The following is a 24,388-nucleotide window of genomic DNA, read 5'->3' as shown; positions in this document are numbered from 1 at the left end:
CCTATCAGAAGGGGTTCCCGCCCTTTGTGGGGGGGGGGGGGGGGGTGAAAATAAAGAAGACATACATCCCGTCTGGCTGCTAGACTGGTGTCCATGCAGCCTCTTCTCTCCGGGCTCCTCTAGTCTAAGCACCCGTAGTGTCATCATGTCTAATGCAGGCCCATTAGATGTGAAGATGCTGAGGGACATTCCACAGCTGGAGTGGAGGGGAAAAAAAGAAGGTGAGCGGTCACTGCTGCAGGACCAATAATCAGGTCAGGATCAGGTCCCTAGACCAAAATGGGGGCTTAACTCTTGCAGTGCGGACTGCAACGGTTAATTTTTTTTAAATCCTGGAGTTCTTTTTCAATGGGGAGAAGTTCAGTCTGCCCCTAGTCTTTCTATGGGGACAGTCAGAGTTTCCTGTCACATGTAAAATGAGAGAGAAGGTTGCAAAGGCCAGCTACACAGATACATTAAACGGTTAGAAATATTTCTTTAGATATATTTTTTTAGGTATGCTGAGTGAATGGGAACACATAAACATATAGTGATGTTTTCTCAAATGTTCTTGCAAAACTGGAGGTGCACTTTAAAGCTGAACTCCAGGCAATTATAAAAACACAAGTGATATCACAATGAAGTCAGATCTCCTAATCTGCATACTTTTTCTAGGTCAAGGGCTGAGAAAGTACTGAAGTCATTTGATAAACAATTAATTAGCTTCCTCACAAAAACATGCCAGCAGTGACAACCTTCCTAAGCCATTTTCCTTTATAGTGCCCATGCAAGGATGAACTGGCAATAAAGCTGGTATATGCAGCTAAATAAATGCTGCATAACATTGTATTGGAATAATACCCATAAATGTTGTTGACATACTTTTGGCAATATGGAAATGCTTAACAAAAAAAACCCTCTGTAATGCTAATTAGAGGTTTTCAGGTTTCCCCCCAATGTAGCAACCAGTATCTTTACTTGACAGATATTATAACAGAAAGCTATACGAGGGTATACTTAATGGATCAGAGTAAGATTCAGATAAAAAAATAATAATAAAAACAATTATAAATATATATTAGTCATGGGCACAAATATTGGCACTCCTGCATTTCTGTCAGATAATGCACCACTTTGCGCAGAAAACTGTTGCAATTACAAATGTTTAGGCATTCTCATTTTTTTTTATTGGTATGACACCAAAAAATGGAGGGAAGAAAAAGCCAAATCTGACATTCTATTTTCTGCGCGAAGTGGTGCATTGTCTGACAGAAATGCAGGGATGACAATATATTTGCCCATGGCTGTATATAAATAGCAGGAGCAATAAAGGAAAATATGTGGATAAAGGAAAATACATACATAAAAGTAAACTAAAAAGTTTAAAAATGGGTTTCTTATTAGAATGACAGATTTTTTTTCCCCATGAAATAGAAGACTGGGTTAAAAACAACTCTAAAATGTTTGAATTATATCTCTAAATAGATTTTACCATTAGCACCAATTAATCGGTCTCTACACCTGTAGTTTTTGCAAAATACATGCTATAAATTGATACCTTGTTGGTTTTAATGCTATTGATGGTTTGCCAAATCATTATGGTGCTTAAGAAAGAGATGTAGACTTTGACTACTGCAAAAGATATGCTCCATAGCACTATGCCTCTGGCAAAATTTTGATTGAGTAGGGAATAATAGACAGAAATCACCTTTTAATTTAATAAAAAGGCAGATTGTGCAGTGCTACTTTCTAACTGCTCTAGTAGTTTTGAAATTGGCAATTAAGATGAATTCTGATGAAGCTGAAAATATGGCCTTGGGCATACAGGCACATAACCTTCCTTTTCTGATATGTTCAAGAAAAAAAATGTAGCACTAGAGGATACAAACTGATTTAGTGATGCAACAAATAATATATAATTAATATTTCTACTTCTTTTTGTGAGACTCACACACAGTAAAGTACTCTTTACACGTAGCTTATATCCATGTTAGTAAAAACAATGACATACAGTTTTTGTCTTCATTATGTTTAATAAGTACATACTTCATGACATCTGATGTCCTCTCAAACCATTTAGCTTAAAACCAATAATCATGGCTACACAAGAACAGAGGCAACAGGAAGTCCAGTTAAAGAGCTTCCTTATATTTGATTATTGGATTGTCATTTGCATTTCTGAGAAACTGTATAGCTGGAAAGGCTTACAATTTACTCTCCTGTTTGTATTATGGAAATGATATATACATATAATCTTGTTAATTTAATGCACTTCACTGTACTTTTTCTTTGAATATGGTTTCCTGGCTTGGCGAGTAGTGGAGCATTAGTGGTCCATTAGCTGGCAGGAGTCAGAGATACACTGTGCTGGCTTTCTAAATACTGGATTGATGCTGAAGTCTGTCAGTCTGTAAATATTACTTAGTGTTAGCAGACAAGAATGTTGCTGATGTCTGTCAACGATTTATGAGCTTCCCATAATCTAAATAGGTGGAAAAGCACGATTGGAAAATTAAGGATAATCCTAAAGCTGCAGACTCATGAAGTTGTAAGAGTAATATCATAATATTGAACTCAAGTCTGCCAGCACAGAGCAATGGAGAAAAGGTCAGGAAGCAACAATTTCACTGATCATAAAAAGCTATTTTTAAGTATTTCCAAGGAAACAATCAGTGAATCCCCCCCCAAAAAAAACAAAAAAACAAAACAAAAAAACTGTGAGCAGGTAAAGTTTTTTTGGCATAAGAGACTTTGCATGATTCTTCTGCCATCTTTATGTGCCTTTGACAACACGTAACATATTCTGGTTTGTTGCTGTAACTTTCAGAGGCATGGGACGTTTCCTGTTAATTCATAACAGAGTCTGCAGGAAAAGAGATTTAGGACTCTGTGTGCTCAATATCTTTTTCTATTTCAAAAGGGAAATATCAGGGGTCTGTTTGGACGCCTTATATTTCCCCAAAGCCCCTAACAGCAAGCAATCACGTTAAAAAAACAAACAAAAAACATAAAAATAATAAAATAAAATTATTTTTAAAAAGAAAATAAATGTTGGTTTTGGTCTAGACATTTAATTTCAGTGCATCTCCAGTAAACACCTTAAATTCAGAAAAAAATTAAAAATAAATGTATGTTGTATCACATAGATAATGCAACAACACTGTTTATACTTATATAAACAAAATGGCCTAGAACTAGTCACAGTTCACCCTTAGTACAGATGTGGTACACCAGATGTCACTGACACTAAAGGAGTAGAAGCTGTTCACTTAGAGTGAATGATACTAAATAATGCCCACTTTGAATACCCAATCATGTGCAAGAGAGATTAAAAACAAAATGTGCTGGCATGATTGGTATACTGAATTGAACACAGCTTCATTCTATTTACTAAAAAGACTGAAAATTCACTTTGCAAACTGAACAGTTTCAAGTCATCAAAGTATTCATAAAGTATAGATAAAGTTGCATAATTTTTTTTTGAACAGTTCAACCTAACCTTGGTAGATTTCACAATGAAAATCTATGTGTGGCCATCCTACAATAGTTGTAAATTGTAAATAGTTGTAAATGGTCATAAAGCAGACCTCCTGACCACCCACGTGCCAGTCTAATAACAGTCTGTGCTGCTATAAAAATATTATCTACAAACTCCTCCTAATGTTTATTTACTTACATTTCATGGCTTCATGAGCACAGCTCTCCAGCCTGCACTGCAATCATTTTTTTTTCCACATCGTCACTGGCCAATTTTCTCTGCCTAGGTCTCAGGGCCAGCCCACCGCTGATGCCTGCATTCGATCTCAGATTAAAATTGTGAGATCTTGCAGCTTTGAGCTTTTCTGCGTAGATGATTTATCCCAATGTCTTGTGTGCAAAATACAAACACATCTACCACTGAGATACAGAGATCTTGCAGGATTTTGTTAATTCATTTATAGAACTTGCCTTCTGCATACATAACTGTAGGCTATATCATACAGCATATGCAGACCTCTAAGAAGGACACATTGAGATCTCTCAAGTTTAGTCCAAGAGCTGCCTGAAATGTACTTGTAAAGGTCAGAATCCAAAGACTTTCAGCAACATCTACTAATATATTTGCTATACTGCTAGGAATCTTAGCTATGTGATACTCATTACTATTCAATGCTGACCAGAAAAACGATCTTAATTTTCACACCATACAACAATAATTATAGCTTGAAGACATCTAAATCTGATAAAAATAAATTTTTATGACACACAATTTGCACATATTTATGAATTCCGGGGGGCTATTAAATTCAAATGAAAGGAGTGTGAACTCATTATTGTGCAAACCAGATAACATCAAATTAAGACAAAGACAGAATTATTGATTCTCACCTTGTTTAGGGTCATCAGGTATAGGAATCTCTGGTATGTAGCACTTGGGCATTGGATAAGATGAAAACATTGGCCAAGGATACGGATCATTACTCTAGGCAAAGAAATCACATGCATGAAACATATTCAGCAGATTAATCGATTTCCCACATTTCTACTGTACAAACCGAATCTATTAATTCCAGCAGTATGTGTCTCCAGTAACTGTCAAAATGACTGCTGTCAAATTAAAACTACATTAAGTTACATAGTTTAATGCTGCACTTTGCTGTGATTAAAAAAACTATAAAGGCATTAAATTCTATGGGTGTGACAGATGTATCATTTATAACAAGTATCTTGTGAAAGTGGTGTTTATCAATTTCTTCCCCCTCCTCTTTTTTTCCATTAAAATGAAGGTAACAGCTTTCTAAAGACACTATATTTCCAATTTTTCGCATCAATCTTGCTTTCTTTTTTTTGAGTCGAGAGCAATTTCCATCTAATCAACTGGAGACTGACAGCATGCAGAGGAGTGTGGCACTTAACAAAAGAACCTGTCTAATGAACAGCGCAGCTGGAGAATGCAGAATGAGCTCAATGGACATTTCATCCTGTAGAAGAGATATGGAAGAGGTTCAACATTATAAGGGGAAGGTGACATAGCTGCCATAAGTTAGGCAGGTAGGTGTGCACTTTTATCTATATTTATATACACAGAGAAGAACATTCTCTAGGAGAGAAAAATATATGTGCCAAAGCCAACACATATTTTATTAGAAAGATACAATGGACACACACTATTCCAGTCAAATTGTAGTCCTCTAATACCACTGTCTATAGCAATAGATAATCCACATCAGATGTAAGTTGTAGGCTTACAAGCAACGCATGGGACAGTACAGAAAAAAACAAACAAAAAACAGATAGCATGGGAATCAATAGCAGGCTGGCTATTGCACACGCACACTGCTGCTGTCAATCAGCAGAGGAGGACCTGAAGAAGAACTTCAGGTCCACCTCTGCTGATTGACAGCAGCAGTGGGCAGGTGCAATAGCCAGCCTGCTATTGCAAATTAAAATAGCCATTAGCAGCCTAGTTATTTATTCCTCTGCTATCTGCTGTTGTTTTTTTTGTTGTTTTGTTTTTCTATTCTGACGGCAGTACTCACAAAATACTCGAACAGGGCTGGCAGCTCAATGGCTGTCGGCTTCTGACTGGCTCCTTCAATCGGCTGATTGAGGGATGCCAGCCACAGAGCGGCACACACTGTGCAAATTGTGTCCGGTTTCTCAAGAACCGGCTGAAATGTGCAGTGTTTAATTACCGATAATTTAAAAATCTGTTAATATTGGTCCCGATTATCGGTAGACCCTTAAGAGGGACCTTAGATTGTAAACTCCTTGAGGCCAGGGAATGATGTGAAAAACGCTGCATAGATTGTCTGCACTGTATACATACCTGTAATAAATAAACAAACAAACAGAAACAAGTAGTACACTTTGCAGTAATGAAATTGTATTGTACCAAGAGCAAATTACTGCTTAACTGAAGCCTGAAAGATATATCAACCATTCTGATAATTCTGACATTGTAGAGCACAGCAGGGAAATAATACGGATTGAACGTCCTATTATATATTTTGTTCTGTTATGCCCCTACAGACCTTTATTGCATCCATTGTACTGAGCTGGAAATGCTCCAATATTGCCTGTTGCAATGTCTGTCTCTAGTTGCCTATAACTCTACATTTGACTTTGCACAGCTTAGATAGACCCTACATCCTGCTGTGTTTTGTGTACCTAAGTAGTGATAAGCAAAGTCAAAGGAATGACCCTTGCCTTAATAGCCAGGGCTTCAACACCAATTCTTGCTTATAGTAAGGCTGCTCATCATAAGCAAGACAATTAGATATAAGCCAGTCCTCTCCTTTCTGTCTGATAGTTGATACCCAGGCCAATTAAAATGTGCTTGCTGTCAGTTTTAAATGGTTGACCTAAGACACACCTTCATATACTTTAATATTATCACAAAGTTATTTTGTGCACAGTGCAAATAATTTTGGTTTGGAACACAGAACATCTCAAAGCTGTTAGTCAGTCAGTGAGGTCCATGACCACCAGTTAAAGTATTTACAATATTTTATATAAGAACAGTTGGAGTAACCACTAATCTCAGAAGGAAGTGTCACTTTGGAGTGCAGCACATTTATTAAGAGGTACTTCTTTACAATGCAAAACATACAGAGGAGAATTTATCAAAACTGGAGCAGACAAAATCTGGTGCAGCTGCGCATGGCAACCAATCAGCTTCACTCTTTCATTTTCAAATCTTGACTGAACAAAATGAAGAAAGAACGGATTGGTTGCCATGGGCAACTGCTCCAGATTTGTTCTGCTCCAGTTCAGATAAATTCCCCTCACGGTATATTAAGTGTGGAGTACATGTGTGCACTTGTAATCTGCAAAACAATTTAGTTTTTTTTCATGACACGAAAGACTGGGATCTTACCATCACAATTAATCAGTGTTTAGTGCCATTTTATAACATCCACTAGAAAAATTATACAGAATTAGTTTTTTTTGTACTGTGCAATTTTTCCTTTTCTCAAGTTTGCATTTATTAAAACCTAAGTCCATTCACATATCACTTCAGCTTTCACATTTAATTTCAAACCATATCAAAGTAAATCAATACCTGAAGCAAGGTTCTGGGAGGTAGTATACGCTCATGTGGTCCTCCAACAGCATTCATCCGAACCAGAATATGGTTTCTTTCCACAGATAGGCCATCAATAATTACACTCCTGCAAATACACACAATTGTTTATTTATAAACATCAAATCTGGTTCAAGCTTCCGAAGAAACGACTCACTAGATTATTAAATAAAAAAATGAGTATGAGTATGAGTGAGCTCTGGCCTGAAGCCATGCATACTGCCATTTAAAACACTCACTGCTTGATGTCTTATAAAGCTGCCAATTTGCCTCTCTCCTTGTAAAAGCTCAATTGGTACCTCAGACCAGAATGAAAATCAACAGCGGCCCAAATAACAAATGCCAAAGAATTAGACATGGTACTGACTCACTTGCCAGGAAAATGAGAACTGAAAAAGCAAAGGGCTTACCTAACTCAAACCATAGATCCCAGTAAGCCATATAAAGAGATATTATCTGCTAGCTCTTATAAAGCCTCGGTATTATAGTCAGTAGTGCATGTACTAAAAGAAGAACAACATATGAATATTAAATATAAAGATCACCATAGACATTAGTGAATGGTCTCCTGGCAATGCACAATCCAACTGTTAGTGTACTTGGCCAGGCACACAATCACTCCCATTTAGGGAAGTAAGCGTCACACATGATCAGTTCTGACACAAACCAATAGTAAATCAAACAAAAATAAATCCTTTTTGTTAAGGAATTACAAAAAAAATTGGATTTTTGTTATCACCATAACATAATTTTCTTGGAGCTCATTGGTGGGCACAGTATTCCAAAACAAATGAGTTATACAAGAGGATTTAGATACTGGCAAACAAAAAAACAGTGATTGGTCTCAGTTTTATAACAAAGTATTAAGAACACAATTATAAAAGGAGTGGGGTGGGGACTGTGGCCTTCCTTGAACTTCCAAAAACAGATTTAAAAAGCAAGTACTAAAATCCAGTTTTATTTCTCTTTCATTAAGGGGCACAGGATTCAAAGACAATTAGGACATCCAAAAGCAATTACACTGGAGAGTAGGCAACACAGCAAAACAAAGTGCTAACAGGACAGCTATATACAACAAAAAACTGTAAAATGTCTGCAGCTCAAAGAGCTGACTAAAGGACCTTACACCCAAAGCTGGCATCAGATGAGGCCTTAACTAATCTGGAAAACAGTTGCCTGTTGCAGAAAAGCCCAAGAAGCACTCACAGACCTAGCAGAGTGTACTTTGACAGGAAAAAGTGGAACCGATCCTTAAGACCATAAGCTTGAATGATGGTCTGTCTGAACTGCTGAGAAATGGTGAAACAGGAATCTGGCTCCTCTTTGTGGGGAACATCAGGAATGATAAATAGAGAGTAGTCTTTCTAATGGAAGCAATGGCTGTAAAGTAGACTCACACAGCTGGCTGACAATGGCTGGGCACACACCTTACAACCATCGCAAGACTTTTGTCTTGCGATGGTTGTAAGGTACTTAAAAAAATGTACGATCTGCCTATCTTGCATAGGCAGATCGTAATTGCGATGATCGCAAGCCACGCCCCCTGAGGGGCGGGCTTCCGATGACCGCAATGCCGAACGGGCAGTGTGCGCTTGCGCACACTGGCCGGTACGGCTTTTATCGTACGAACATGCCACAAACCCGCCGAACATCGTACGATGCTCGGCGGGTTTTCGAACATGTCCGTAAGTTAAAAGTCGTGCAAACTTACAGTAGCAGAAGTCGCACGGCTTCCACACACCTTACAATAATCGTACGATCGCGGGATTTCCAGCGATTATCGTACGATTATCGCAAGGTGTGTGGGGACCTAATGAAGGGAAATCTCCATGAGATGAAGGCCAAAATCACCTTAAGAAGAAAGGAGGCAACTGGTGGTTGCTTGTTCCAGAGGGGAAAAAAAGAGAATACACACTTCAAATATATGGGTAAACATAGTCAAACCCAGACATTATATAGTAAAACCTAAAATAACAATGGGAACACCAACATCAAAATATTATGACAATCACAAATTGTATAAAACTAGTGGTTGGGACCCTGTGGACTCTAGGATTACAAATAAACAAAAGATCCGCAGGGCTTCATATTGGAACAGTTTTCTGAGCACATCTCCTCCTCTGTGGAATGTGCATGTGGAATAAAATTTGATTTTCTTTGGAAGAGCATTGTGTGCATTGTGTGCTGGTTCTGCAGTCTTTGAGACAATTACTTCAGAAGAGGGTTATTCATGCACCAAATGTGGATAACAAGGATGCATGACAGGGGTAAGCCGTGCATTGTGTTTTTAGTCTACGACCTCACCTTTGCCCTTTGTATAAGCCCATTTCTATGTTAAACAATTATCTTAAAATTGTGAACAAAATCCTGGCCTGCAGGATTTTCCTGGTCCTAGTAGATATCGATCAGACAGGTTTTAGGTTAGAGAGATCCACAAAAGATCATTTGCATAGGCTTTGCATGCACCTCCTGTATGCCCATGACCAGCAGGGCTCAAGAGTGATGGCAGCTATAGATATTGAAAAAGCCGTTGATTCAGTTGATTGGTGTTTTAGGAGTTTGTTCCTTTGACAAATTTGGCTTTGTTCTGTGGTTCTTAAGGTGGATCTCCCGCTTCTATCAGTGTCTCCGGGCTGAGGTCAAGATTTATGGTAGGCTCTCCTCCTCATCACTAGTCAGACTAGACAGGGTTGCCCCTTTTCCTTTGTTGTAATGATGGAGACCATTGCCGCTGCCCTGCAGTTCTCTACTGACTTTTGGGGACTCACGATTGGCAGCATAGAAAAGCGCCAAGCCATTTATGAAGATGATATAGTTTTGTTTTTACAGGATTTTGGGCCCTTTCTGTGAGCTGCCTTTTGGATCCTAGATTTACTATTTTTCCAGTCTGAGCGTTAATTGGAGCAAATTGCAGATCTACCACTAGGTTTGGCAACATGGGCCAGGATGAAACCAGATTTACTCTTACAATGGGCTTCACAAATCTGATACTTAAGAATTCAAATTAGTAATTCCATTTTTACTTATGAGTCTTTTAATCTCACCCCCCCTTGACACTTTCTAAAAAACAATTTGCTGTATGGCAGCACCTCCCCACTTTCATTTCTACACATTGTTGGGTATTCTATTTCAAGCACCCAAAGATATTAACCTTAATTTAAAGAACCTGAACACATCTACCGTGGAAACATGGGACTGGTTAACTCTATGTTGCAGTTTTACATAGCTACATATACTAGCAGAGGTTGTCCTCTGAAGTTTATGGGTACTGTGGCTCAATAACCTGGACACTTTGGCTGCCCTTTGAACTGTTGTGATGTATTTCTATCAGTGTAATGCTCTGATCCACCTTACTTTGTTTCACTTTAATTTACATTTTAACTGTACTGTGTACAGTGCATTTATTTGTGTGTCACAGCCAAATTGTCTTTTTTGTTGGTTCGTGGATGTTTTTTTTTTGTTTCCATTTATGCTGTATATTTTTCAAGAACAATAAAATAAACTCAATTTTCAAACAAACAAAAAAAATCCCACAAAAGGGATGCTCTGAAAGTATAAAAAGGCAAGCACAGGAGCTAGACGTTTGGTGAACACATGGGGTGCTAAAAGATAGGTCGAATGCAGGCCTATGAACTAAAAGTACCAGAGACCCAGAGTAAAATGAAATTGCTGATGTGCTGGAGAAATAGGGATATGCAAGTTTGCATTCTTGATTGTTGTGAAAGCCAGAACATCTTCCTGATGGAGGGAGGCTGTGCAGATCTGGTAGATTCCATGCATATTTTTGGGGCTTAATTAACACATTTAAGGACACAAGATCTAAGATGGGGAACCTTTCTGACTCGGGAACTGGATCAATAACCCCTTGCTCTAGAATATCGACAGAGAGGCATAAAGATTTGTTAATCTGTGCAGACACACAGGAAGGGTGGAAGACATGAACTGGGGAGGAGGCAGAGAATGTAACTCTAATTTGTAACTTCTAAAAACCACGTACTGAACCAAGGCATCTGAGATGTGGTCTATCCAGGTGTCAGGAAAGGCTAACGGACCTCCCTCCACTATGGAAAGTGTGGGCATCTCTTTATGCCAAAGAGGACTTGTCTACAGGTTTGGGGTATTTAAGGGCCCAGGGTTTGTGGAGAAACTAGGCTCCTAACTTGGGTTTGGCATTCGAGATTGAGGCCTGGAAGTAACAGACGGAACTCTTTTTGGCCTGGGGGTGGGGTGAGGCTTCCCAGCTTTTGGCATAGTTTTTTTTCTTCTGGGATAGAGGAGTACTCTTACCCCAAGTGGCATCATTAATGTGCGTGTCCATGGCAGCTCTGAAGAGTTGTTGTCCTTGGGGAGAATGACTAGCATTTAAACCAAAGAGTTCTGTGTATGTTTACTGAAAGGCGACTCATGTGGGAAATAAGACATGAGACATTCACTTACACAGAAGTGCAGAAGTGGTGAAGCTGAATTAGCCAAGTGGTAGAAAAATAAAATATAAAGCGGATTATATTTTCCAGTTTTATGTTCATAGCAATATAATAAGTAAATAACACAGTAGGAGTTTGGACAGAGGTGTTGAAAGTGGAACTTCAGCCAAAATGTTTTGGGTAATGTGGAAGGGTTAGAACCTCTGGTATTGCTTTCTGTGTCCTCATTTCATCAACTGTTAAGTTTTGTTCAGGGAAATATTTCCAACATTAACTAAAGTGATTTCAACATTAACTAAAGTGAAACAGTAGTAGCAGGGAATTCTTCCAATGGGCACACCAGTTTTGGTGACAAGTGAAATTTCTTCTCACTTTCTGTTGGAATAGGAAGTGAGGGGAAACTACCCGAGCTAGAATGTAAACCACAATAAAAACCTGACAGAAGTTCTAATCCTCCTCTATGCAAAAACACAAGAAAAACACGGGCGTCTTTGTTTCATGAAGCATTGGTTTATGACTATTGTACTAGATTAAAATGCAAACAAAACATTATTACCGCAATATCTGTGGTAATTTAAAAAAAATGCAAACACCAATAATCTGTACTAAATACATTGGCAAGAATCATGTTTAAATCAATACTTTTTTTGGGGTAAGAAAAGGTATGAAACAGTAAATCAAGAACCCACGTCAACATCTTAACAATATATTGTTTACTAGAAAATGACCAGGTAACCAGCTGCAGATTGGTATCATCTGTGACTTACTTGCTAAGAGTATTTGAGAACATAATGAGTTATATCTCAGCTCATCGAACACACCAAAGAGCATAGAAAAATGAAACTAAATAAACCAGCATTTGTGGATTAAGCTCTAGTCAGCTTTTTCATTTTAACACCTAGAGCAAGTAACAAAAAAAGTATAAATTGGAGAGCAGAAAAAACAAAAAAAAACAAACAAGTTTAAACCTGTCCGATAACAAAATGACTGACGCTCCCTGATAAACAGTGGGGAAACATATTTGTAGAACTGTATTTTTAAATGAAAAAAATGAATGGATTTTTGATTATTTACTGTAGTCTTTATTTTTTTTCTGCTGAGACTTGAGTTCAACATTATCGCTTAAAGGTAGCAGTAGATGCAGCAAGGGTTTGCTGGATAAAATGAACTAGGTGATTTGTACATTGCATTTAGAGATTAGAATTATTTATAGCAAAACCAATAGCCACCTTCATAGCAGGTTAAAACAAGAACACGGCTGCTGCAGCAGCTGTGTTCTTGGTCTCATTTTTAACAGCCAGCGATGGTCGTTAATGTACAAGCGATCCGGCAACTACACACCCACTGGATCGTTTGTACCGTGCGGCGCCCTCTTCTCCCAACCAATGCCGGGGCCGCCGTCGGTTTTCCCCGGGCTCCGCTGTCCCTGTGCGGCGCCCGGGAGGGGCTCGGCGGGTCTCCCCGCAATGATCAGAAAGAGATTCAGCAGCCTCCAGCCGCTGATCTCTCCTCTGATTACTGGACCTGGAAGTGATGTGTATTACATCAATTCCGGTGTCACTAGTTACAGTCTCTGGCTCTCAGTGCCAGGAGAAGAAGCTGGGGAAGATCTCTGCTTCCTCAGCTTCTTTGGGGTTCCCAGGTGAAATTAGGGGTCTGAAAGACCCCTGACGTCTTCATAAAAGAGGACCTGTCACACCCTATCTGCTATTACATAGGGTGCTTGTTAACCCCCTGTGATAGCAATAGAGTTAGTGTAAAAAAAAGTGCACGAACAAACACGCGCCGGTGCGCCTACGTGCGAAAACAATAATTGTGCTACACGTTACATATAGCTGCGAGTGAGAGCAATAATTCTAGGGCCATCAATCACTGTTAACACTAAACTGATGAGGGGTAAAAGCGTTTAAAGTGTTCCCTATGGGAAATTTTGGGTATTGACGATTTTTGCGGCTTCAAAGGCGTACACAATTTTAAGGTTTGACATGTTTGGTATCTTTTTACCCGACGTGACCCAGTCTTTCATATTTTACCAAAAAATTGGGTATTATATTTTGTTTCTGTGCACTAAATTTTTATTTTGTTTATTTTTTCCTAAAAATACTGGTTTGATAAATATTTGCACAAAAACCGTGCAACATAAAAAATTGCAACTAGCATTTTTTTATTCTACAGGGCATCTGCTTTCAGAACATATATAATTGTTTTGGGTTCTAAGCTGTTTTCTAGCCAAAAAATTATATTTCATCATGTGTGCACAAATAGTAATAAAATGCTTTGCACAGCAAGTTGTTAATATAAATGGGCAACTCAATGAAGTGCCAATCAGTGGAAGAGGGTGGAGACCTCATGTAGCTTCTGCTTCTCCGGAAACCTTAAACTTTAAAGTTTCATTGAGGTATCCAGAAACAGCATTTGTCTATGACACATTGCAGAAGTACAGGTTGTCGGGTAATAAAGCACAGAAAAAAAAGACTTCTATGATGGGATTAAAACGAGCCAAAACAGATGCAGATATGCACTGGGCCTTTTCTGTTTTTAAACCTATTTTGAACTATTTATCCTGGGCAATAAAGTTCAGCACAATGTCATTATCAAACTACTACTGCAAAGATGTCATCTGATGAATTAAATCTATACTACTGGAGGGGGCGTGGCCAAGCCATGGACGTGTGAGGAGTGCGGCCTTTCAGCTCCGAGCCCGACTTCGCCTTAACCCCACACTTTCCCACCCTGTACTACCCTCATGTCCAAGAAGAGCAAGCAGAAAGGGCAGCGGTCCACGCCGAAAATAGCTTTTAAGAAGCTTTGCGTGCGTCCGGACACCCCCACGGATGGGTGGCCTTCCTCCACTGCTGCATCCCCGGACTTTCCTACGGCGCGACAGCCTGGACGTGATATGCCATCGGCGGCAGGAACCGAGGCTTCAGATCGGCAGATCAGACGGGACCGCTGGGACAATGGTGAGCCCTCATCCCCTCTACCCCCTGGAGCCATGTCCCCCGAGGTGCAGGTGGACCAGATGAATGGGAGCACGGTGGCCATGACACCCCCAGCTGCCTGCCCAGAGAGCCCTTCATGCCACAGCCTACATCGCTGACGCGACAATCAGTCAGCACTGCCCGGACACACAGATCTGAGGCCCAGCAGGGCTCAGGGGGCTACAGGGCTGACAATCACACTCTGCCCTTGCCGCCTCATCTGCCCAGCAATCCCGACCCTCCTAGGCCACCAAAAATTAAGCCACCATCTGTTTAACCTCCAACCATCATGCCTCAGTGTTTTGCTAGTGTCCTGGTAGGTTGGATGCATTTTTTCAGCTCTGCTGAAACAAAGTTTAAACTATATTTTTTTAGTATCCATTTTATTTTTTTTTCAGTCAAAATACTCAATATTCTTTGAATTAAATCAAGACTTCGAAAATACTTCTTGAGCTAGTAAGCTACCCCGATCAGAGTATCCTCAGCTATAGATTTGGGGGCCATACCTGGACCTAGCTGGACCAAAGACTGTGGAGCAAACTGAGGCTGAGATTCTGACACCAGTCTCTGCATTGTGGTGCCTTCCAGATCCTTATGTAATATGTTAGTTGAGTGCTCTTCAGGTCCAGGTGCTCTCAAGGTCCAGAGATGTTGCACAGGCTCTGGCGTGACCCAGTCTCTGAAAACTCATGTAGTGAGTAGGCCTCTGGACATGGTGAGGCTAGCTTGGAATGTAACCTTAGGGCACTGGGTTCTGCACTAACCTATTTGGTTAGACCCCTATTTGTATAGGGTTGTCCTTACCGGAGTCTTTTTCTGAAGAGACTGTATTCTAACATTGATAAAACTGATCATTCATAATCTGGTTACTGCAGCACATTCTACCCTGTAGTTGAAGGATCACGCTGTTCTAGGCATAAGGTCTTGTAGAGCTTTTGTGGTTGCAAAAACCTTCCCTATATGTCTCAATATGTAAACCATTTCTCTAAAAGGACTAGAAATTACCTATCAAATCGTGGCTTTGTTCTGATAATGTGAAAGAGCTTTCCCACTATAGATACTCCAGTTGTCCACCATAAGAAAGAAACCAAACAGGTTGATAATGTTTTTACCTTTAGGAATTTCACTTGCAGGCAGTTGGACTCCCTTCTTAGGTCCCAGTTTGAGTTGACTGGAGTGTCATTTTAGATGCCTCTGGTACACAAAATGTGTGTCTGCATTAAAGCAGGAGAGTTTGGGATTTGGCAGAGGAATCCCATTCTTTATCTACAACTACAGAAGTAGCTCATAGGCGATCACAGTCTGTCTCTCACTTAAACCTCTCAAGGCCAGAAGTTCTCTATCTGATCTGCTCAACCCTCTGATTGAAAGTAAACTCTACTACTTTCCAATGTGGGGATGTTTGTTCTTCAACTTGGTGCCTTTGTGGTTTACCTCCTTGCAGCACCCTTGAATTCAGACACCTTTTTAATTACAGTATTACGTTATTCCACCTATTTTCCTTATGGTGTATGACTGGTTGTCTTCCACATTGCTAACTGAGGCACATCATTATATAGGTAGCAGTTTCCTCTTTCTGGTGATTATCTGTTCTAGTCTGAAACACTATGTTAATCCTTGGTGAACTCCTTACCAACTTTCATATTTGGTAGGCCCTATTTCTTCTATCCTTCCTTCAGGTGTTGATCCCTTCAGATGCTCTTTGTAAAATGATTTCCACATCTGTTGGATCTCTCTGACCATTGTCTACTCTGTTAGATTGCTTTCGATTCTTGTCATTACAATTTTGTACCATATTTTATTGATCCTGTTAACATTTCAATCCGTTTACATGTTTTCCTCTCAATCTTTTTCTTTGAAAATATTCTAAAATATTAAATACCTTCACAAGGTGCATTTAAAAAAACAAAAAAAACATTGAAATCATATTTTTGTCCTTACTCTAAAGTCTTTATTTGAAGTCCATTGAGGGACATGGGACACTGTACATGGGACACTCTGCTATACATAGGCTATACAGAGGCCTGCTTTTTTGTTTGCTGATGTCCTAACCTCCTGAAGGAGTCCCTTAATGGACTTCAACAAAAAAATTCCACGGTGGGTAAACAAATCTTTTTTTTTTTATATATTCTTTATTTAAAGTTTTTACATATTAATACAAAACAATCTTCCATCTGGGCAGCATATCCAACATAGACATTTCCGCTTAATAAATACATTTAAATAAATATAATGACATTATTACATAACTTATTTTTACTCTTCTACGAAACAATCAAATACTTCCTTGAAAGCATTCCTTAAATCCCATCTAGTTTAGCTTAACTGTCCTCACATACACATACATTTATACATACCTAACTACTCCCTACATAGACAAGGACAGACAAACACAAACAACAACAAAAACAGAAAAAAAACCCACACACAACCCCTCTTAATTTATATACCGCATCATATTAAGACCATTATTAATGTGCCAACGACATCACCAAACCATAATCTGCATTCTTCTTAAATTCAAACCACCCTGCCCATGTTTTATAAAACATTTTATATTGTCCTCTAGACGTTAAAACCATCTCTTCCATATTACAGATGTTATTAATTTTTTTGAAACCACTGATGTAACAGGGGTATAGAAACCTGCTTCCAATACTGCGGTATCAGAGCTTTCACAGCATTAAGTAGATGAGGGGGTCAATGAACCTCTATATTTCGCTCTAGAATCTATAGTGCAATGAAATAACATACATCATGGATCATCTTCAATATGAGAATCCATAATTTTTTCAACATAAGTCCTCACCTGATCCCAATATCCCTGGATAATGGGGCAAGTCCACCATATATGCGCCAAAAATCTTATTTTAATGTTTGCGTTGAAAATGCACCTTGTGAGGTTATTTCACATTTTGTAATATTTTCAAAGAAAAGACAAAGAAAGAGAAAACATGCAAAGGCTGTCTGAAATTTTAAATAATAATAAAACAATGTAAAACATGTTTTTTTTTTTACTTGACAGAAGATATTTAGGATCACACTAATGTCAGTCTGAAAGATAAAACTCCCATTTTCAAAAGAATAGCTAAAACTATTCTAATCTAATGAATGGTTAAAGCTCCTGTCACTTTTGTTTGCTGTAAATAGTCTATTGGGGACATTTTCCTGCACTTTCTTGCTTCACATAGCAAAAAGTTAGAGAAGATCTCTCCAGAGTGAGGGGTTTTGTTTTTGCAGACAGTTGTCACTGGAACAAGTGTTCACATTGGAAAATATCATCCCTATTCCTCTGAAAACTCACAATTTTAGATTTTCTCTCATTTTCAGTCCGGGTGACAATGGTGAGTAGGACAAATAAAAAGGATAGATTTCCCCAGCGACAACAGTAAAACCTGACAGAGGTTTTAATTCTCTCCTGCTCAATCCACACCAAAACCAAGTTGGCTTAAGATATACTTAAGATATAGGGTTGCTTGGCTTTGCAGAGTACCAAGGAGGTAGGATAAAAGCTCCCTTCCGACATCACAATCCAAGCTCCATTACTGTTCTGGTGGATCTGGGGCAAAATCCCCTTTTGCCCCTTTATTCATTCAGCTGAACTACTCTCTGCTACATACATTTAGAAATACATGGTCAAGAAAAAGACTTTGTACTGTACTACTCACCCTAAATCTTGTGAGGAATCGGGAATATTTTCTTTCTGAGCAGTTAAAAGCATTTCACACACTTTGTACTGAGACTCAAGAAGTAACAAGGTGTCTAGATTACAGCATAACACATTCAGTAATCTGAAAAACAAAGAAAACGCTTTAATAAATGTGTGTTTTTTTAAACCATTGTCATCCACAATCTCTGTTCCCATAGGTCATGTCAAATGAATAGCAATGCTCTGTACCTGTTGCTTTTTACTGTTTTGGTGTTACACAAGCAACACGCAAAAACGCACATTAGGAATAATTTAAAATGACATGTGGTAAGTGACTATAGAGGTCTTTTCCATCCATTATTAGGTTTCCGTTTCCAACATACGATAGAAAAATGATGACATTTGGAATTCCTTTATACCATTGTTTATACATCATTGCCACACCCTGATCTTTGTATGAAAAGCCTATGAAAATACACTGTAGACTTTTCTAAGACCCAAGCACATCCAAATTAACTTTTACATACTAGACACCTACATTCACAGGTGTGTCACATAACAGACATACAGCTTGAAAAAACCTATATATGCAAGTGCAAAATATTGCACCATTGAGGAAGGTTTTTATCTATCATTATTAATATTGACTCCTATAGCACCATCATCTCCCTACAAGCTGTATAAAATGATGCAAACAAGGGTGAGCAATAGATAACAAACACAAATCATTTCAAATGAGAAGCACATGCAGTTGAAAAAATAAATGCAGGGATAAAACTTTCAGCCTGTAGAGATTTACAGTAAAGAGAAGTCAGCAAATGAAACAAAAGATACGGGAACGAAAAAGCTCTACACAAAAAGACAGTTTGTGCTTTGGTGTGAAAGAAGGCATGATGAATCAGTAACATAGGAGCATATTTTTAGTCACAATATTTTGCATAGCAAAAAGTTTCCCAGCACACTGACCAGCCAGCATGCAAAAAGAACTTGTCTCACCGCTAAGGTTAAAAACTGTTGTTTAGATACACGTCTTCTGCAGAAAATGTGAAAGCCGCACAACCGCGCCAAGGCACCTCTATATAGTGCGGCCCTAACTCTAAACTATGAGTGTCTCCATCTTGGAGCACATGTGGCAAAGATCAAATTGGGTGCAGGTGTTTTTAACCTTAGCGGTGAGACATGTTTTTTTTTGCATTCTGGCTGGTGAGTGTGCTGGGAAACTTTTTGCTGTTACTGTTTAAAGCCCTTCCATGTGCACCTTGCTGTAAAGCTGGTAACAAATTTATGAGTGCGTTTGCCTTTTGTTTTGCTTGACAATATTTTGCATGACACGGTCCTGTTGGCAAGCCTTTTTAATAGGCGTGCTCTTGAACTTGATATGCTCCAGAAGCTTGACTTATACTATGTACAATATTTGTTTTCATTAATATGCTTTATACAACGGTTGATATGTTATCCAGTTAGCGATTGTTATATACCGTCCTGTTTTTGGGAGCTCTGTAATGTGTTTCTCCTCTTTACCCGATTGTAATTGTTTTCTTGTATCAATAAATGCAGAATTCAGAAATATATATTTTTCATGAAGAGGAGCTTTTTTAAAAGTTTACTTTCTGTTTTAAAGGTTCAGAAAGTGCGTAAAAGCAAAATAAGTTTTTAAAGTAATTGATGTGCTCTTAAAAATGACAGGCACCTGGCTGCCCTGCAGTGCACATCAAAGGCTCATCCCTGGTTCACACCTAGGCGGCACCGTTTTTGCGTGTTGTGCACATTTGTATTCACGTTATAACACGCGTACATGAAGACACGCGTTTTGATTGGCAGCTCATAAACCATTGTGGGCAATGGATAAACGCTCACGAAAATGTGCAACATGCTTATGTTGCGCGTTTTTGGGCATTTCCAATGAAGTATATGGGGAGGAAAAGCGCTTCTAACTGCCCAAAGAAGCTCCTTTATCTTTTCAGGCTGCTGGCGTTTTCCTGCTCAGGTGTGAAACAGGGCCATTGAAAATCATGGGATTTCTTCTGTTGGGCAGTTAAAAGCGCTTTTTGAACTGCTCAAAAAACGCCTAGGTGTGAACCAGGGCTAAGGCTAATAGGGCTAATAACACTGCTGACCTCCTGAAAATGGTAGGTGCCTAGCTGTCATACGGTGCACTTTCAAATTTGAATGCATGGAGAGAGCCTAATATCATGTAGAAGATCATTTAAGTAATTGCTGACCTTCTTAAATTGTTTAGGAAAGTGGAAGTAAAACGCTGGATACAGATCCCCATGGTAAAAAAAAGGAGTCCTTAATGTAGACATATGGCTTGCATTTGGTTGCTTTCCAAAAAGCAGTGATCTCCCTGGGGGCCAGGGTCACCCACATATTTATTTAATTCAAGAAATTAGAGGAAATGAATACATATTTCTGGGACTTAAGAAGGCTCCTTTTGGTTTATATAACAGACTCCTGAAAATGCTAGCTAGCTGGCTGGCTGGCTTCTATGCTGATCCAGTCGTTTTAATAGTTCATGAGTCACAGACTTAAGGCTCCATTCACACAGGATCGGTTGTCCGCACATCTTCGGCCGTATGAATACATGCGGAACCGCTCTTAATATGAAAAACAATGCACTTTAATGGGCATTGTTTAGACTTTTGTGGCTGTTGCGTGGTACAAAAGCGTGCATCCCGCAAAATACAAGCACAATTTTATGGCGGATTCCGCACTTTCGCAGCTATAGTAAAGCCGCAAAAGATTTTACAGTTTTCGTGCTGCCGGTCTTCCGCACGAAAATACATGTTGGAAACGCAAACGCTATATATGTGAATGGAGCTTGAAACAAGTATGCAGATCAGGAGTTCGGGGCAGCCTGTGTTGTTAAAAAATATATTTTTCTCAGTATAGTTCTTTAAACTGACCAACTTTCAAAATAGCTTTTATTACACACTACATTGTGATGAAAATTTAGCTAATTTCTGTAATGAAGCTGATCAATACAGATTAGACCATTATACCTCTACACTTTGATTTGTGAAAAAATAGAAATAAACCATGTTGCTATACTTTTTTTTTCTTGAAGGCGTAATGTGAAACTTCAAATCAAGAAAGAAAGTCAGATTTAAAATACCTATGTTAACTGCTTTAACCACAATTTTTTTTAAATAATGTACTGTTGTCACCTTTTTCATCTCAGTGCTGCTGATCACATTCTGCCTCTTTTAATTACTTCCTGTCTAAATGCATTCACACCAGCTGCACATCATTGCTCTACACTGGCTTCCTGATAGTGATGGAGGACCATGCCTGAAAAATGCTCAGCACTGTGGCTCGTATTCTTAACCAGGGGTGCATGTGACAGTTTGACAATGCAGGAGCACAGTTATGAGATTACCAGCTATTCTTTAATCGAAAGCAGAGATTGAAAACAAGATGGATAAGATTTTAGCGATAGGGTTTAGATCTATTTTAACAGCTTCCCAGGTGTCCGCTCAGTGCAGTGCAAAGTTGATGATGTTGATTCACAGTCTAATGAGCAGGATGGAGGTGGAGAGGACGCACTAAAAAGTGCAAAGTTGAACCAGAAAATTAAGGGGTCACCTGCAGCATAACAGAATTACGAATCCTTTGGAAGGTATACAATTCCTATATACAGTATGTATTTCAAGCTGTTAGCTTGGAGTTTCTCTTTATAATAAAACGAAGGTGCATATTTTGTAAAACCATGTAGTGTTTTTAAACTAGAAAAATTGTATAGATAAAATTAATGTAAACCAGTTTTGAAAAAAATATGAAGGCGACAATTGACTGTTTACATGTTTAACACAATACAACGCTTTGGATTTACTCACAAAAAATGCTGCAGTGCTATTCTATACTCATAACAACACAAAATGACGATGACAGTTGTTTTATTACAGCAAGCAATCATAGAGGAAATGATCCAGAAACAAAATTGCCCATATTTCAGTTCTGACTCTTGACTCAGTGCCATTTATCTTAGACTGGAGTGTGCTAACAACTGTATTGGTTGTGCAGAATTATGAACATGCCGAGCAGAAGTCCTTTGTAAGTGACCTTGAACATTATATCTAGCTAAGAGGTCTCAAGGCTTACATAAACCAGTGCAAAGAAAGGAAATTGTCAGTTCTACAGTAAAATCTACTAGGTGCCTGGGCAAATGCAAGCCATTTTAATGAAAATCTAATTAGAGATCAGGCTTCCTTTGAGTGACAGTTTTCTATTAATTCTAAATCTATTTACACACATTCATTATCGGTTAAGGCCAAAACGCTTTTTACAGCATTTGGGCATTTAATCTGAAATCAGTTTTGCTGCATGTGGGATTGCTGTCCTGAGATAACCATTACCATAACTCACAACTGTTCCTGTGTTTGAGGTTTAGTTACTCTTGAGACCCAAATCCTTCGGTCTCTCTTTCTTCAACAACTGTCCGCTTTTTCAGAACTAATATTGACTTGTGGACACAAATGTTTTAGAGAACTATAAAATGTATTAAAATCGACCAGTAAGGGGTCTCCTTCAAAAAATTGTAGTACTCTGGCTGTTATCCAAGGGCACAGATACTTTCTAATATAATATTGCTGCTTTGCTATTAGGTATGTACAGAACAGACCTCTGATCGCCTGCAATCTATTTCAGTCAGGTATGTTTAAGTTTCCAAATAAAACAGGTGAAACATTTAAATGATTTTAATACAATATTTATATGCTTATTCTGTTACCGGTTTCTCATCATGTGGCAATAGCTTTGACCTTGTCATTTGACTTATACCTACAGATACCGTGCATCAAAAACTTCGACATTATTCATAATGTTCCATTATGCCTTTGCAGGCTCCTAAAGTATCTGCTCTGCCAAATGGGATAGTTGCAAATATTTGTTGATGCCCTAGGAGGTCTGTGCACAGCTGTCTAAGAAATTCTTACATAGACAGAGTTAATTTGACCTACAACCATTTTGGAACAAGCTGAATGTGAATAAAGGATATTGGTATATATGGATATGGTTTGTTGTCAGCAAAATTATTATTATTATTATTATTCAGGATTTATATAGCGCCAACAGTTTGTGCAGCACTTTACAGTAGAAGGAAGGCATTACAATCACAATACAATGCAAGAAAAGATGGTAAGGAGGGCCCTGCCCGTGAGGGCTTACAATCTAGAAGGGATGCTCAAAGTATCTGAAATGTAAATTTTTATTTACTACTCCATAGAATCCAATTAGATTTAAAATGTCAGTTAATTCACAGTGATGATTTAAAGATAGCTGGCTAGATGGTTGGGCAACTATTGGCAGCTATTGTACTGGAGTTATACTGGAATGGTATAGAAAGCATGATAGCTCAAACCAATCAACCCCTCCTCCTTGTCAAACTCATCAGTTTGAAACATCAAGTAAAATGTTATTGCTAACTGGAGGTTGTGAGTCTGAATAGTTGCCTGCCCACTTTCACAATGGAATCAGTTGATATACTTGAGCAACTTGCTGGACAGAATGAAAAGTCACATGCATGGTTCACTACCTTCTTCTCTCACTAGTGAGAGGGCGGGGTTGCACAAACATTGTCCAAAAAGGTTGAAATCTCTGTCAAAAGGGACCAATGTCAGAAGCAGCCATTCACCCAACCCATAAAGGACATGGAATATTCAGATGCTGGATCAGACAATTTATGACTAGCTGAGTGCTGTCAGAGAGAGAACCAAGATGCTAAGACACCGTGAACAGAGTGTAAAGACTGTGCATTGACTCCAGGTACTGAACTGAGCAGTTTTGCTTCCTACCATAAAAGCCACCACTATAACTAACCAGGTTCTACTTGCACACTTGTTCTTCAATTTATCAATTATCTCAAACCTTTTCATACTGCCTAACTGGTATACACAGGTAAGACATTCTAAACTCTTTATTTTGTATATTTTATTCATATGTACTCTGTAACCAGTTTCTCATTGTGGCAAGCTTCATTTGACCTGGCCAATTTACATTCTAATCACATTGTCAAACTCTGAGCATCAGATTTATATGTCACATTTAAAAAAAAAAAATTTTACATTTTGATATTAGTAAAAAAACAAAAAACTGTTGGCCCACCACTTCTATGGGCTGCTTCACTTATGAAATAAGAGGGGGCAGGTCAGGTTTTCAAACAAGTTAGCTAGCTTGATATGTGCATACCAGAGAACCCTAGAATTTGGGGCACCAATTGGAAATCTGATCTGACATGCAGGCAATTGGAGGTAATAGTGGCAGAGAATGTACTCTGCACAATATATATATA

The 24,388-nt window shown here is 38.7% G+C and overlaps 1 protein-coding gene across 1 annotated transcript in view; it reads right to left on the bottom strand.

Moving 5' to 3' along the window:
• TBC1D32 (TBC1 domain family member 32) overlaps nucleotides 1–24,388 on the bottom strand; it is a 232,910-nt gene that overhangs the window by 59,158 nt on the left and 149,364 nt on the right. Inside the window, exons 24-26 of the mRNA XM_018563470.1 lie at nucleotides 18,119–18,241; nucleotides 7,025–7,133; nucleotides 4,348–4,441 (exon numbers count right to left, since the gene is read on the bottom strand). Of these exons, the coding sequence (XP_018418972.1) occupies nucleotides 4,348–4,441; nucleotides 7,025–7,133; nucleotides 18,119–18,241 (326 nt within the window). The remainder of the gene's footprint in view (nucleotides 1–4,347; nucleotides 4,442–7,024; nucleotides 7,134–18,118; nucleotides 18,242–24,388) is intronic.

The sequence above is a fragment of the Nanorana parkeri genome, unplaced genomic scaffold, assembly GCF_000935625.1.
Source record: "Nanorana parkeri isolate BGI_ZX_2015 unplaced genomic scaffold, ASM93562v1 scaffold22, whole genome shotgun sequence".
NCBI lineage: Eukaryota > Metazoa > Chordata > Amphibia > Anura > Dicroglossidae > Nanorana > Nanorana parkeri.
This window is presented reverse-complemented; position numbering and strand designations above follow the sequence as displayed.